Source organism: Battus philenor, unplaced genomic scaffold (assembly GCF_028537555.1).
Source record: "Battus philenor isolate CCGP_79_NKW_IND1 unplaced genomic scaffold, ilBatPhil1.0.hap1 SCAF_4, whole genome shotgun sequence".
NCBI classification, from domain to species: Eukaryota; Metazoa; Arthropoda; class Insecta; order Lepidoptera; family Papilionidae; genus Battus; species Battus philenor.
Window position 1 is genome coordinate 6,064,130 of NW_027181704.1, and position 16,882 is coordinate 6,081,011.

General features: G+C 31.6%; 1 protein-coding gene across 1 annotated transcript in view; it reads left to right on the top strand.

Annotated features, from left to right (window-relative positions):
• The window catches only part of LOC137928950 (gamma-aminobutyric acid receptor subunit alpha-6), a 28,221-nt gene extending 14,363 nt beyond the window's left edge, over nt 1-13,858 (top strand). Inside the window, exons 2-11 of the mRNA XM_068771958.1 lie at nt 2,119-2,496; nt 3,249-3,316; nt 3,641-3,861; nt 5,007-5,089; nt 5,848-5,982; nt 9,876-10,003; nt 10,738-10,923; nt 11,726-11,857; nt 12,342-12,534; nt 13,695-13,858. Of these exons, the coding sequence (XP_068628059.1) occupies nt 2,119-2,496; nt 3,249-3,316; nt 3,641-3,861; nt 5,007-5,089; nt 5,848-5,982; nt 9,876-10,003; nt 10,738-10,923; nt 11,726-11,857; nt 12,342-12,534; nt 13,695-13,858 (1,688 nt within the window). The remainder of the gene's footprint in view (nt 1-2,118; nt 2,497-3,248; nt 3,317-3,640; nt 3,862-5,006; nt 5,090-5,847; nt 5,983-9,875; nt 10,004-10,737; nt 10,924-11,725; nt 11,858-12,341; nt 12,535-13,694) is intronic.
• Nucleotides 13,859-16,882: the final 3,024 nt, after the last annotated feature.

Here is a 16,882-nt window from a genome sequence, read left to right on the forward strand (position 1 = left end):
TAACTTACTGTAAAATAGATTCGTGATGAACTCTTTTACTCGACTTCGTCGTAATAAATCTTTCTATATTGTAAATACATATGTGTTTTTACAATATTATCCCAAATGATATTCAGAAAGCTCCTATCAATAAATTTAAAAGAACATTTGTGTGGTAACAGGTGACCCTGTATTAATTTTATAAAAGATAACACACGGGGAATGATCCAACTTATTTCAATTTATATTATACTTATTTATAATTCTATATTCTTTAAGAAAAATACATAATCCCGCTGACTTTTCCCCTGTTCTTCACAGGTCTGAGACAATATAATATCTGAACATGTGATAGACTCGTCTAGACTTATATAAGCGATGTTATATTGTGTTGATGTTATACCATGGTTTGAACACAATATTTATTGAAAAAAATAATAATTGTAATCTACTCTGTGTTTGATAAAGAATTTTTGAATTTTGAATTCGGCAACAACCAGCTGTTTAAGTACTAACGCGGCGTGTAAATTTTCTTTCTTCATATTCTCTATATTCGATGATGTTCAGTGATGACATCCTTTAGAGCTTTTACAGCTTCATAGAAGTCATGATTTATGGATCCATAATATGTGATCAAAATGTAAATTAAACGTTAACAATCATGAGTGTTTATATGAATATACATATGTTAAGTGCGAGTATAGATAAAATGTTGTGTACAATAATATTGAAAACAAAAGCCTTTGTAAAATCACACTATTATAATCAACTGTATTCTTCGCCATTAGATAAACGGCATGCTCGTTTTTTCTCTTCTTACAGAATATCCTATATATAGAAAAGGTTCAAAACTGTTTGAATACCTGCAAAGAAGCAGCAATTCATTTTAAACTAGCAATGAATTATGAGAGCAGTAGTAGCCCAGCGGTAGACGACAGACACGTGTAATTGTCGCGGGTGCGATTCCCGGGATACAATCTTACATAATTTACAATTTAAGCATTAATTATTTTGGATTGCAACTGTTTACAAATAAGATTCCAAAAAATAGGCAGCAATGTCCTCTGTCACTAACGGACAAATATCACGCAGTGATCGCCAACCGGCCTGCCAAGCGAGACGAGTATGGTATATCCACCTATAGATTTCTATGGGGGAAGCCTACGCCTTGCAATGGACGTCGAAATATAATTGAACGATTTTATGATTTTAATTTAGTCTGTCTATACACTCAAACGCTTGTTATATACGTAACACTAGAACTTTTTAAGAGGATGACATCTTTTTCTGTTTACTACTGTACATATATACGTATATATACGCTGTTGTCGATTTATGTAGGTCAACATCACATCTGATTTTTTGAAACAAAAATAAAACCATTTTTATGCACATCAAGAAACGTTGAGTGCGCAAATAATATAAAATATACAACAAAACCGTCCCTGTTTAACATAAGACAAATATAATGTAAGGTAGTGGGCTCGATGCCAACATTTCGCTGGACGTTCTTGTAAAATCATAGAACAGTAGCGGCTACCGCTGCAATATGAAATCGCTTAATATTTATGCAATTATATTAAATGCATGTTCAACTCGAGCAATTACGTAAAATGTTGGGGAAATCGCTATTGAATTGTTACCGAACGACATTGTTTCCTGGCTGATTTGCATTTTAAAATATTGAATACACAAACTCGTGTATTTACGTAAAAAATCAGAGATGAGGGAAAATATTTACCGTATTAACATTTATTCTAATTATTCTAAGGATTAATCTGAAATTAATATTAAATCGATACCTTCTCTTTTTTAAATTTGAATTTATTTTTAATGATCACAATCATATCAGCAAATCTACGCCCACTACTATACGTAGATCTCTCCCAAATACCGCAACAATGACCTGCTTGCACTACCCCTTAATTAAACATACAACTTTTTTTGAAAAAAAATGTCGCCACAATCCACATTGTATGACGTGATAGCAGTGGACGTCCTATTTACTGCTGAAATGAATGTATGAATGAATGAATGATTGAATGAATGAATGAATTAATGAATTAATTAATTAATTAAATTTATTTAATTTGAATTTACTTCAGTTGAGTCTGTAGCAACAATAAATTGCAATTTTAGTTTTTAATTCTTTAACTATTGTTGTCAACAGATGTTTTGAAGCTGAAGCAAAAGGAGCAATATACTTGACAACTAAAAATGGAACATTTCCAATATCCCTTACTTCCGTGAATTCCCACAACGCCGCCGCAACGCAAGACACTCCGACGATTTTCTCCGCAACCACTAAAAATGTCACAGATCTACAATGGGACGAAATTTCCGACGAATTACTCTTCTCTAATTTTTTGAACGAAAGTCAGGATTATGACAATCTAAACGTGTGGAAAAACAATCATAAGCGAAGTATTAATGACGCCGTGTCTAAAAATATTACATCAGTATTGGAAAACTTATTAAAGAACTATGAAAATTCTCAACTACCTACGCATGGGAAAGGTAAAAATCACAGTTAGCTGTCATAATAGATTTATTTTCAAAAAGCGCAATAAGTATAACTGTTTGAATATAACTTTAAATTAATAAGCATGAAGCTACTGTGAAGAATAAAAAATACAACAAATTAATTAGAAGTACCCTTGACAATTAATTACGGAAGACTTATGAATAGTTTTGAAAATATTTTTCAACGGAATAAAATATTACGAGCTTAATTTATCTACTAAATATAGTTATATTGGTACAGTTTTTCTCTAAAATAATTATACAATTAAGATAACGACTCTTGTGATACCTGACTTCGTGAAAACATTTGCAATTTTGTTGCACGCATAATCAAACAATCTCAACGCCCCAGTAACCAGCGTAGGTTACTAGGCTTTTCACACAAGTATCCGATTTTTAATAAGATAATGATTGTCGAACTTTAAACGATTTTCACTTAACAATATAAACAAGTTTAATGTTATGAGCACAGTTGTATAGTACAGTTATAAATCGGCACTAAACTATTAAATCCTTAAATTGAATGAAAGTTCCAAAACTTAAAAAATAAGTGTTTTATAAATACTTAAAAGTATAGAAATGAACAATTCGAAAAACTTTTTTAGTTTCGTCAACTTTCATTTTAAATTTATTAGTTTGAAGTCAAATTAGTGTATTTAAAGCTGTACAGATATCGCATTTATGTAAATACCACAAAGACATCGTAAATGTTTTTAACGTGTAATGGCATATTTCCTTGTATGCAGGTTACCCAACCGTCGTCCAAACAAATATTTTAATCAGAAGTATGGGACCCGTGTCGGAACTCGATATGGTGAGTGTCGTCTACTTTAAGCCACTGAATAATTTTTCCAAGATTTTATTTTAAATATTTGCAAGCCGCACTTCCGATTTCGAATTTAGTTATTTAACTACATTTTTGTTATTCGTATTAAATATGATGAACGTTTTTGCACAGTTACATTTTTAGAAAAAAATGCACATCTCAAATATATTTTAAAACATTCGGATAGGTAATAAATGATGCGAGTCCTTTTACTTCAAGATTTTGCAATGTAATAAAGAACATGTCTAGAGCCGTAAGTGGCTGACTATACGTGGTATCCTTGTAAAATACACTCTTATTCTGTTCCCGCAGGACTACTCTATGGATTGTTACTTCAGGCAGTATTGGCGTGACACGCGTCTGTCGTTTTTTGGCCCGATTCGCTCCCTTTCCTTGTCCATCAAAATGCTGGAAAGAATATGGCGGCCAGACACGTATTTCTACAATGGCAAGCACTCCTACGTGCACACAATTACAGTACCCAACAAACTTTTACGTATCAGTCAACATGGTGACATTTTGTATTCTATGAGGTAAGATCATATTCACAATTTACGTAATTTAGGCTATTGCATAAATTGATATTTGTCTATTTATAAAATAGTTATTTCTAAAATGTAATAAATGAAAATCCAAAGTAATATAAATACAGTAAAAAATGCTTATCGATGCCATAAAGAGTTGTTATAATAAATGAAAAAATCTAATAAATGTAGGACAGACGATTATTAATTTTAAGACGTTAATCAAGATTGCGTCTCCATTTTAATTGGGTATATGCGAAATGAAAAATGCTCTTTTATTATTACGAGAGCAACTTATTCATTGGTAGCAAATTGCTTTGGATCTCGTTTCGGTTTGACGAATAAATTATTACAACGTTAAATGACTTCTAATTATCGGACCAAGTCATTTTGAGCGCATAAATTATAAATCTCATGCCTATTTTTCGTCGATAGTCATAAAATCTATGGAAATTGATACATAGCAGTGTACTTAATGTGTCATACTAAACGTAGATTTTTTTACGAATCTTTATATGCGTTATAAATTTATTTATTAGTTTTGATTTTGAAATTGGCAATATAAAACATGTTTAATGGCACAAAAACATGCAAAATCTAGTGAGTTTTAAAAACACCAATCTTAATCATCCTCGATGTTTCAACCGATGCCGGTCAAATCTAATAAGATACGCATTAAACTAATTATCAATACAGCAATTTGCTACCTACTTTCAGCTATTCCTTTTAACCATCCTGTATCATAATCCATCAAGTAAATTTTTTCCAGGATGTAGTTAATAGTAGTTTCCCTCATTGTAGCAATTTCAGATCCCAAAGTCCATCATTGTCGAGTCAGATGCCATAAACGATGTCAATTTAAAATCGCAACTTGTAGATCAATTGCAGCTCTCCTTCTACGATTGTATTCGTTCATAAATTGTACTTTATTCTTCTACGTGATCCTAAAGAAATATTATTTATAAGCATGATAATATTGTTAAAGATTAAAATTTCTCAGAAGACATTCAAAATTACCGAACACAATCGGTTTAGAAGGAATTAATCGACGGGTCGGTCTTTCCACAGGTTTATAGCGGATTTATTCGTAAATCCTTCTTAAGCATTTTGTAATTACAATTTACATTTTCGTTTAATATAATCGCAATTTACAGATTGACAATTAAAGCGAAATGTCCCATGGAACTGCGTAATTTTCCAATGGACAGACAATCTTGCCCACTTATTCTCGGAAGCTGTAAGTGTGTTTAATTTAAGTTTCCCAAAAAAAATTTACAAAAAATGATTACTATTATCTTTGAAAACGTGTGTCTTAGGTAAATGAATGAAATGTTATGAAATATTATGGTATAAAATTATTAAAAACAAAAATCAAAATCGAAAATCAAAAACTACATTTACGTCCCTATATTATTTATTACAAGGTATTTAAATTTTTGGTAAAGAAAAGTGATAAATATTTTGAATTTACTTAAAAAATGAAGCTAACATTCAATTATTTCGCATATTAATATCAAGCGTGTTTTAACGGTAAGCGGTAAGAGGTCATTCGCCATCTATATAATATACTTATGTTAGTTTTAAAGGTTTCGACGTCATTGTCGAATATAAGAATATCACCTTTATCCTGTACCAGTTTACGCAGGTCTCTTTGAGAAGAGGTCGTTTAGGTGGAAACGATAATATTCCATTGTATTATAATTCAAATTGGTCTAACGACGAAACCTTATATCGGTCTCACCAAATCAGTACATATTATATTCTGGTAGTGATATTAAAGTCGACATATTAACAAGAAAACCGATTAATTTTTACTGCTCTGGAATTGAAAATTTGTATACTAGATGGAAAAACATCTTCTTACTTTCCGGTCCCCCTTATATAATATCGGACTGTATTATATTTATAATTTGACTTAGAATTTCTGTTGTAAATACTACCAAATATTTTCATAAATTATGTAATACGAATAACATGGAGTCTCTTATTTTCTAGATGCATACTCCAACCAGCAATTAGTATATCAATGGCAGAATTCTCAGAGCGTAAATTTTGTGCCCGGCATGACGCTTTCTCAGTTCGATCTCATTAGTTTTCCTTATCGGAACTTTACCTTTACAAGAAGGGAAGGTAAGTAAACATGCTCACACCTATATTTAAAAAATCTTTTTAAGCATCGGTAATAATATTTTTTTTGTATTAAATTTTATTCTTAAAAAAATTAAACGTTTCGTTGCTTATTTAAGTTTAGATGTTTTAGGCTTTAAGCCAGACAACTGCCGTTAATAAGAAAATATTTATAGATTTACCCTGTAACTTATTATTATTTACTAGAACAATCTTTACAATCAATACTTAATGGTAAATATACTTCAGTAAACAAGAACGGCGAACTCCTTTATTATAACTCCTGCACAAATAGAAACTACATTGCGGTAATATAATTTTCCTATTATCTTTATTAAAGATATTTTCGTCTAAATATAAGATATTTTATTAAAAGATTATCGTTTTCACTCGTTAATATTCTTGTACAATAATAATTTTACAATACACGAAAACAAGCTGGAATTATTTTTTATTTATATTTATTTTATTAAATGAGGCCTGTTTACTGTTACTGTCATATTTAAAATAATATTATGAATCTTACTCGCAGAATTAGAATCAATACAACCAAACATAATATGCAAAAAGTACAAATAAAATAGAAAATAAAACAATTTATTAACAATTAAAAACGAACACTACAAATGCGGGTACAGACGAAACGTAATAGCAGTATAGATAGTAGAGATTTAAACGGATTTAAATCATGTGTGCAAGTTTTAATATTGCAAAAAGAATAATGTAGAATATACAAATAATTTTAATATTACTAATGCATTTGTTTGCTAATTTGTACATTCGTGGTAATGTTGAGCGGGAGCCAAATACGGGTCTTCTACGAGGAGGACAAAGACAAGTGATTAGACCACGAGAATATCTGCCACTACGCTCTTATATAATCTTTTTACAATAATTGAGAATCTACTTTCCCGTCAGAATCTTATGTACAATATATCCAGAACCGTTCAGCACTTGTGAAGTAAAATTAAAAAAGAACTAGAACTATTGAAATTAAGTTTCTTAACTAAATCTTTCGATTGTAATAAATAAAACATGAATCTTTTAAGAGTCCTTTCAAAGCACAGATTATTAAGAGAAAAATGTTAACATCTTGTCACGCTACTATATTCTAATACACTCTTAATAAAACTATGAGAATATGATTTTGGTTTCAGTTTTCGGAATTTTTTTTCTATTTATAATATTGAAATCTAACAATATAGATGCTTTCTTAAACAGTTTTTTTTTTCATATGAGGACCAAACGTGAATGACCTTCCTATACGACAATACCTTCAACGCTGTACGATAATTGTACAAGTATAGAATTGTCATACATTGGTAGGAGTACATTCTATGTTTACATTTAAAAATATAAATATGTATTCAACTCAAAATTTTACTTAAGTCTATCTAACCCCTTTCATAAACATTATAAAAATTGAAAAAATTGTAAAATGATGCATAATTAAGCTTTTTAATTTGCAGACATATATGTATATATAGATATATGTATGTATATATATATGTATATGTACATATATACAAATTCCGCAAATATTTAAGATAGCTTCAGTTAATCTAAGTAAGCTCCTATAATGTAACGATAGTGTAATATTTTGCTATAATTAACTTTACATTTAATACATTATTCGTGACTTGTTTTATTATTATTAGGAGAACTAGCATAATTATTACCAGACCTAGTGGACGCCTACTGTAGGCAAATGTTTTAACTTTTCTGCTCTATTATATGATACTAATTTAAATTTACGTATTGCTATAAACGTGCCTATTTAAAATAATGAATAAATAGTCATTATTTCATTCATTATTGAAAAGTTAGAAGAAATTACTTAAATATAAACTGTTTAACTTACACAAAACCAAGTAATATATACACAAATAAAATAATAAAACCTGTTAAACTTTATACACTTCCTACTTGACACTATTTATTCACTTTACTTCTGCTCAAAGGGCGAAGCTGAGGCGAGTGCTGTTCTAACTTTTACTGATTAGGGACCTACTTAATAAGTTACACTTTAGCGACTTCTTTTTCTTAACTTTGCTTTTTACTTGAACTATTAGAAGTTACGAGAAAAAGAATAAAAATAATATTTTAACCGGTACGCTATATATTTTCAACTCATTTTAACCGAAAAATAAATGTTTACTTGAAAATATTTTCAAAGATTGATTACTAATCTAAGGTATTTATTTTTCATATAACATTTAGCTGAAATCATTTAATAGGATGCAATTAAATGAATATTGTAGCAACTAATTCTGCGTCAAATTTTTACGTATGTATAAATATTAACTACCACAAAATTAAATATATTTTACATATCAGAGAGTCATTCCATTATTCATCTTAATATTTTAACACTGAATAACCATTTTAATTTTCCAATACAATATGTAACATGACATCCTCCCCGAGGAGTAAGTATGAAGCGTGTAAAAAGCGACAAGACAAATTGTTTCGACACGATTCAGCTTTTACTGTTACAGATTTTTTTCTTTTTTATGGTGATACCGACCTTACAGCTCACATTACAGTTGATATTACGTCGTCGTTGTAGTTTCAGCCCATAGACGCCCACTGCAAAGCATAAACCCAAAGATATCTATAAGATGATATACGATAATCGCCACACTTGGCAGACGAGTTGGCGATTGCAGTGTGGTTTTCACGTAGAATACGCTACTACTCATCCTCTGAATTTTTTTGTAAGCAGTGGTAATTCGATATAACTATTACATAAAGTGTGAATAAATAGGATTGTATCACGGGAATGGACCCCGCGACATACATTTGCAAGTCTCAGTTGTCTACAACTGGGCTAACCGTGTTCCATGTCATGATTTTATTATGGTAATTGATATTAGATGATCAGCAGTAATTTCAACGTAAAATAATTTTCGTTACTAATTCATTCATTTTTATTAATAATTTATGGTAATATTTCGTGAAACTAGAAGTTTCCTGCGCGAGACACAATGATGCTGTCGTGAAAATCGACTCCAAAAATATCTATTCAACACTACTTATGAAATGTCATAAAAAATTACACAATATATTTTAAGTTGGAATATATAAAATAAAATATTAATAAAAATGTAAATAATAAAAAAGAAAGGGAAAAAATAAAAAGTGTAATAATGTGAGAAATGTGGCAACAGATAGAATGCGATGTATGGAACGTAAATAAATGTCATAGAGTGGATGTTACTGTGAAGAGAGAAAGAAGATAGAATGCGAGTAGTATAAGGAATGGAAATAAAAAAAAATAAAAAAAAATTTGCAAGTCATAGATTAAGACGGGAACAAGAGAACCCCAAAAACGGGGACCTTAAAAATACAAGGTACAATGCAGTACATACGCGTAAATACGTATAACAAATTACTTTTGGAGTAAAATGCTAAATTGCACCATATTATAAAGGTGACTTATTATATATAGTAAAAGTATTACTAGGCCTTTAATAGCAATAACAGTAAACATTTATTTCATCTCTGTTCATAAGTACTAAAATACACATAAAATATTTAATGGAATCAGCGTTATCTTGCGGAAGTCCTCCTAAGAATCCTAAGTAAGATAGGGACCAATAATTAGCCACTTCCGCACATGCAGTGGTAGGGTCCAATTAGGACTCTGTGTTTGGCACTAATCGGAGTAACATAACCTGAAGATGCCCCGTGGATGGTGAAACACGTGTTGAGTGATTTGACGGTGGCAGTTGTGTAATTGGCATTGTTTGCCGCATTCGCATTTATCAGCGGACTGGCGGGCGGTGCACTTTGTTGCATGACTACCGCTGCATGTGCGGAAGTGGCTAAATATTGGTCCTTTTCATACTCATAAAATTTAAAGATTTTTGACATTGACCAATTTACTTTTACAGGCGACTTCTCCGTCCTTCAAGTATCTTTTAACCTTCAACGTCATACAGGTTATTTCCTCATTCAAGTGTATGTACCCTGTATACTTATTGTAGTGCTTTCCTGGGTCTCGTTTTGGATTCATCGAGAGGTAAGTTAAACATAGGGCAATATTTTCTGTATTCTTGTGATCTGTTTGGCCTTTGTAACCTGCACAAACTTACTAATACTCAATATTATTGGTTATTTAAACTATAAAATTAACAACATTAAATACCAATACTTGATATATGCTTATGCAGTAATCTCTCCTGTAATGCAACACTTTTATAACGCGTTTTCATATTATGTGAGATTAAAGCACTCGGATAACAAGACTGCGCCTTTTGTGCGGGGATTGCCCATGTTGTTTCTGTACTATTACATATATATTAATTAGCATTAACACTTCATAATCAATTTCGCGTATGTCTACACATTGTGCCAGTTGTGTATTTATATGTTCACATTTTCAATGTAAAATTTTATGACACAAAATTTGTTTACAACATAGTTTTTAATATTCTATATAAAACCCCTTTAACGACAAAAGTTAAATCATTTGTATATAAATCTTTATATGCGATCTTATGAGCGCGTTATAAGAAAATGTTCATACAACACGAAAATAACCAACCGTGTTATAGTGGATTATTATAAATTCACATTGCGGATATCAGTATCCCACGTGCGGTATTAGTGTGATATAAATAAAATACCGATTAAAGATTAATGAATTATTTAGAAACTTCAAATCGTATGTAATTTAAGCCGCTGCCGTTTTACTCCATACACAAATGCCAGTTTTAGTTCATCAATCTAATTTAAATATTACATCTTTTACAGGCTACCTCTGACCGCGTAGGCCTAGGAATAACAACGGTTTTAACCCTTTCGACAATCAGTTTAGATTCAAGAACTGACCTGCCTAAAGTGCGTTACGCAACTGCTCTGGATTGGTTTCTACTTATGAGTTTCTTTTATTGCATCGCTACTTTGCTGGAATTCGCCGGTGTCCACTATTTTACTAAGGTAAATAATTATTAAATACCAATGAGAATTACCATTGAGACACATCTAAACCTTATACACATAAGATATATCCACTCATAGCGAACGCATATGGCTATTTCCTCCGCACTTGCCTTAATGCCAGGAAGAGGCGTCCTAAAGACGTCCTCGTCGATCCGATCGTAGGGCTTCCACAACCCAAGCGTCCCACCACACACACTGCAGACATAACACTGCAAGCGTCGATCTCACTTAAAGAACATCCACTCAACCTGCGACACATCGAACAAATAAGCACGTACGATGTAACAATATCAGACATCAGACAACGAACAATCCGATTCCGACCTCCCGCCTCCGCGAACAGCGAGGATGATTCGAGGTAGGATCCGTATCATACCTTAAATTTCTGAGTATCCAATCGCTGCTATTCCAAGCCAACACTATTCATCTTGTAACTGGAAGACTTCCGTACAAGTAATAATTTTTCGCACGTTCCGTACCCTTCCGATCCGTGTACATAATTTCGATAAAGCTGTAAAAGCCCTCTGGGCTAAGTACGAAAATATCAACAGAAACAATAGACAACATTTCTGGTCGGGCTACAATAATTTAGAAATGGAAATAGTCTAATAAATAATCCATTCCAAGAATATAATAAAATGAAAGGAACCAAGTCTCACGAAGAAGCGATTGAATTTTGCTACCTACAAAAGGTAAAGGTTAAGTGCCGTCTGTGCCCAGTCTTTTCAAACTCGTAGAAACGGCTAATACCATTTGAATAGCAGAGTGCAAATCTAATATACAATTTAATTAATTTTAGGTCGGATCTGGTGAAATCGTCATCGATGACTCAGAGTGGGAAGAATTAATTGAAGAAGTTGGAGGTGACGCGCTTGCTGCAAAGCATTTAGCTGCACGTCGACGAAGCTCATCTCAATCCGTTGCAAATTTTGTACGTAAACAATATAAAATCATAAAAAATATTTTAACACAAACTTTAGTCAATGAATTCTCTACCCTAACTGATTAAACGAATGAATTAAAACGCATGACTGTTTTATACGAAATGCTAATATTGATATAAATCCATGGAAATACACCCGCGGGAATAATCACAGAGCTTCAACAGTTGCGGGCCGTATCAAATGGCACACCGCCTGTTGTGGCGATCAATGCGGTGTCCAATAGTGTCAGCGTTTTTCGAAGTGCAACGCCATTGCTGTGTCGTTCTTGAAGGCGAATCACAGGTCATACAAAACGATTGTTTCAAGGAAATAGACTTTTTTCAAAAAGCGCTAACGGTCGAGGCTCGCGGTTTAATAATCCTGCGATGAATGAGGCAGCTATAAAAACTACCATCGATTACTTAAAAAATTTACTACAGTTATATGACATTAGGTAGTATCACGTAGTTTATACATTTTGACAACTTTCAGAACTCATCCCTACCATCGCAAGGAAATTGCGTAAACGAAGGCGATGATTTACCTCCTCCACCAGAGCAAACATCTGTTCGACTTACAATGGAACGCACCACGCAGACAGAGAGAAGAGTACCCCGTTGGCGGCAATTACTTTACTGTCTCGCTGGGGATGACCGCTATCGTCGCCAGCGCCAAGTAGAAGCAGGTGAATTGGTCAACTTATAGTTTTACTTTTAAATAATAATGACTAGTCAACCTGTTTAAAAACAAATTATTATAATACAAAAAAAATTTTCTTACAATATCTTTTAATACAAAAAGAACGAAACAAGCTGGGTTTTGATCTCATCATCATTATTTTATCCGTAGGACGTCCAGAGCTGGACGTAGGCTTTCTCCATAGATTGTCAATAAAACCAGGAAGAAGCGCAGGCGCAGGAATGCCTGAGTGAAACGCAGAATATTTATCAGATTATAAATAATTCGTCTCTTCTCAGTAGTTTCTTCATTTACGAAGGCTATCCCCTTCTAGATAATTAGCTGTTTAAGCTCTTTCCATAACAGTTCCATGGCATGCTATGGAACATAAACTTTAAAATCATGAATTTGTACTTAGAAATCTGTGCAATATCAGTGTTCGTTCGCCAACTTAAGTCATGTGGTGATACGTGACCAATATTTACTAAATAAATAATAATACTAAAGCACTAGCGACTGGCACTTTAGCAACTTTGTTTAAGGTTATATGTATAATGGACGCAAATATGCTAGTCACGTTCTGTGTGTGCCGCAGTCGGTAATCAAAAATATTGTGTGCATCTTGGCAATCGCACCTTTTCTGCTCTCATCTCTCACATACCCTAAGCGGTGACTGAAATTTTAAGGCATACATGTTTTTTTACACTACACCGGTGTTTACAGCCTGTCCGGGATTGAAAAGGTCGAGCACTGTCGGCTCTAAATTTCCTTGTAGTCAGTTACCTCAAGCATGGGGGTTCCTACATTACCTTCTTCGAGGCCTAACTTTATTAAAACCTAAACCTATTTCCAAGCCCCATGTATAAAGTGATCACTCTGAAATAAGTAATATCAATTTATTTTTTTCTATTGGAATGTAACAACAAAACAACAAATTTAAGCAAAACAACGTCTGCAGGGACAGATAGTAAATAATTAAATGGTTTAATAAAATAGTAATCTGAATATTAAAAACGCTTTTTCATACCATATTATTGTTACATTATTCCAAAAACCATTGGAAGGGATTTATTATACATTGCCAGCAAATGAGCTATAAATTCACACATTTACATCTATAATTAATCACCCTGTAAAAGTAGAAATTCATTTAATTCTTTTATTCAGGTAAACGGGGCCACATAAACAGCGTGTCTCACATTGATAAAGCCGCCCGCGTACTCTTTCCTGCATCTTTCGCGCTGCTAAATTTGTTCTACTGGATGATCTACGCGTTTTCAAGCGACGACTTCGCATGGAGTGACAATCCAATGAACACACTTTCTCATTAGCATGTCATGGCACTCATATTTAGACGCTTATGTATGTCATATATATTTATAATTCTTAACGTAAAATAAATTATGTATTAAAGTGCTTAAGGTAATATTGTGTGTAGTGACACTGTCTGTTTTTAATAATAAATGTGAATGATAGCTTATACTTCATTACAAAAAACCGTACAATATACGCTACACAGTGTAATTATATATATGTGTGTGTATAAATATATAGTACAAGATAACATATCAGTTTCAGCACGGTAAAGGCAATTTGACAAAACTTATAGATAAGGTAAGAACTAACCATCTCACCTTTGCTATAAATTCCCTTTATTTAATTTTTATTATCTACGAAAAAATATTAGTAACAGATATATTCCAACGGATCGGCAAATTGAAGTGACAATGGGCGACATAGTGTCCAGAATTGAAGGCAAGCTCAGCGTACGACGTCCAATCACAAGGTGAACAGACGACCTTCTCAAGCTAGTCAAAAGACCCTGGGTACAGGCATCTTAACGTCATAGTAGAAATCTATGGAGGAAGCCCTTGTCTAGCTGTGGTAATCCTAGGGCATAAATGATGATATTTGTGAAACTTAAAAAAAAATACTTTCAATTTTTTTTATAATCATAACATGTCAATCGATCGATCGGTTATAATAAAAAAATAGGTGTAAAAATAAAATTAACATTCATTTTAAAATATCATATAATGTATTAAGTTTGCAGTACGCTAAATAGTCGAACAAAATTAGTACATGTTTTCGAAATGTAATAGAAAATGCAGACAATTAATATTGTAAAAGCATTGTAAAAATTATCACAATAGCAAAATGTCGTAGACCGGTGCTGCCGCAACTCCATCATTGACTTCAAATATAAACGGGTAATTGTATCTTTTATCTTTTGGCAGTAAAATTTTTTACGATTTTCCGATATACATTAAACGATACATTTTGGTGATCAAAGAGCGGATATTCTGATGCATATGCTAATAAAAAATAAGTTGCATAGAAAAGAAAGCACTTTTGGATCAAAAAAATCCCAGAATGGGCAAGTGAGATGGATAACTTACTTAATTGAGACAACAAACTATACTTGCTAGTGGACCAGGTGGATACTCCAAGAAATTCTTTTACTACCATTATGAACATTCTAACATTAGCCATTCTTTGTAGCCACCTCCATACTGTACAACGAATACCCTATCACTGTGTACCATACACGCTGTAGATGTTTTTATTTTATGCGATTTAATACCGCCGTTATTTTTAAAGTCAACGTGGCGCTGCAAATGGTATACAAAAAATAACATGTTGTGTTTAATTATGTAACGTTATAGCATATAAAAAGTGGTATATATTGGCACGCGAAATAGCAACTGATTTTGAGCACTACATTGTAACTATCCACATTAATAAAGCTGTGTTTTCATTTCTTTTTTTATTTAAATAACTACAATCATTGTACATAAGACCGATTTTTCTTTTCTTTTTTGTTTATTTAAAAAATATCTATCGCCCGATAGTTACATAGATATGTAAAAAAAATTACTATTTGTTTTGATATAAAGCTATAGAACATACATATCCTATATATTTACACAGATTACCAAATATATGGTGACACTTCCAGAACCTTCGATAATATAATAGAAACAATAAATAAACATTTATATTCAGTTTTGCTGGTTTTTGGCAACAATTTAAGTATTACTTCTTTTCTTAGGTAAATTTCACTTATCATGACCAATTTTCTTGACAAATATAAATAACGGAATTAAAGGGTGAGAAAAATTGCAGTCTTATAAAATAATGTTTTAAATATAAAAGTTTATGTAATAAATTCAATATTATAGTTATTTCAACCATCCATAAATCGATTTCAATGTCATTAATTAAAATATAAATAATGAATACAAAAAAAAATGTAAAATGTTTATTCGATATTACACAATCCCACGAGAAGTTATACTTCCAATCTGTATATGTATATGACTATATGTATAATGACATGCGCGCGAAATTTGAAAAGATTAATGTTGACACCTACCAGGCTGTTCACCTTCAAAGTTCCACAATTATACTTACCATTTACACGTATTAATCGATGTTAAAAAATTTTAAATTAATTAAACTGTAAAGAGAGCATAATTTACTTAAGTTATTTCGAATTTGGTCCAATATTTTTTTTAAATACAAATAATCTGTCTTTGAATACATCGAACTTCCGTCAATCCTGATGACCAAAAATACTTTTGATATTAAAAAATAGAAATTTTAAGGCAGATTCAAAATAGAAGTGGAATGTATAATAAGGCATTTATATTCATAAGCCTGAGAATATCTAAAACGATATAATTGTAGACATTTTCATTATATACATTAATGAGATTAATTAAGGATCAGCTGTAAACACGTGTATAATACTATTAATTTACATGTTACGTATTGATTTTACCAAAATATTAAACTTTTCAAGGAAAATTGCTAATATTTCTTTGGAAACTAAAATATTTGCCTTTAAAAAATCTGATTACTTATTTTTGAACTATAACTACTAAAAAATTCGTTTTAAATACACTCATTAACATACGCATGGTTTTCGTCAATGTAATTTTAATTAAAGCTTATCATTTGCAAGGTTTTCACATGGTTTTATTTAAAAAAAAAAAACATCTTTTGAACAAATCTTAAATTTTCGTTAGTGATATTGAATATAGTATTTATCAATTTACCTATTTTCTCCATCTAATTTTTAAAAAATATTGGATTAATTTGGAGAAAGTTGTCATAAATAATCTTTTAAAATAAAAAAGTTAATAGAAAGAAGAAGCTTTTAAATAATAGTTAAATACCTATTCCCCTCTATCGGACTGTTTAATGAATGATTTTTGTTTCTTCAATAGATACAATATAAAGTTCAATTATTTGGCCGACAATCTACTGAAAAAGCTAATTTTACAATTAAAAACTTTCGCAAAATTTCACAACCCATAAAAAAATACAGAAAATGATAGAGGTTTAAATAA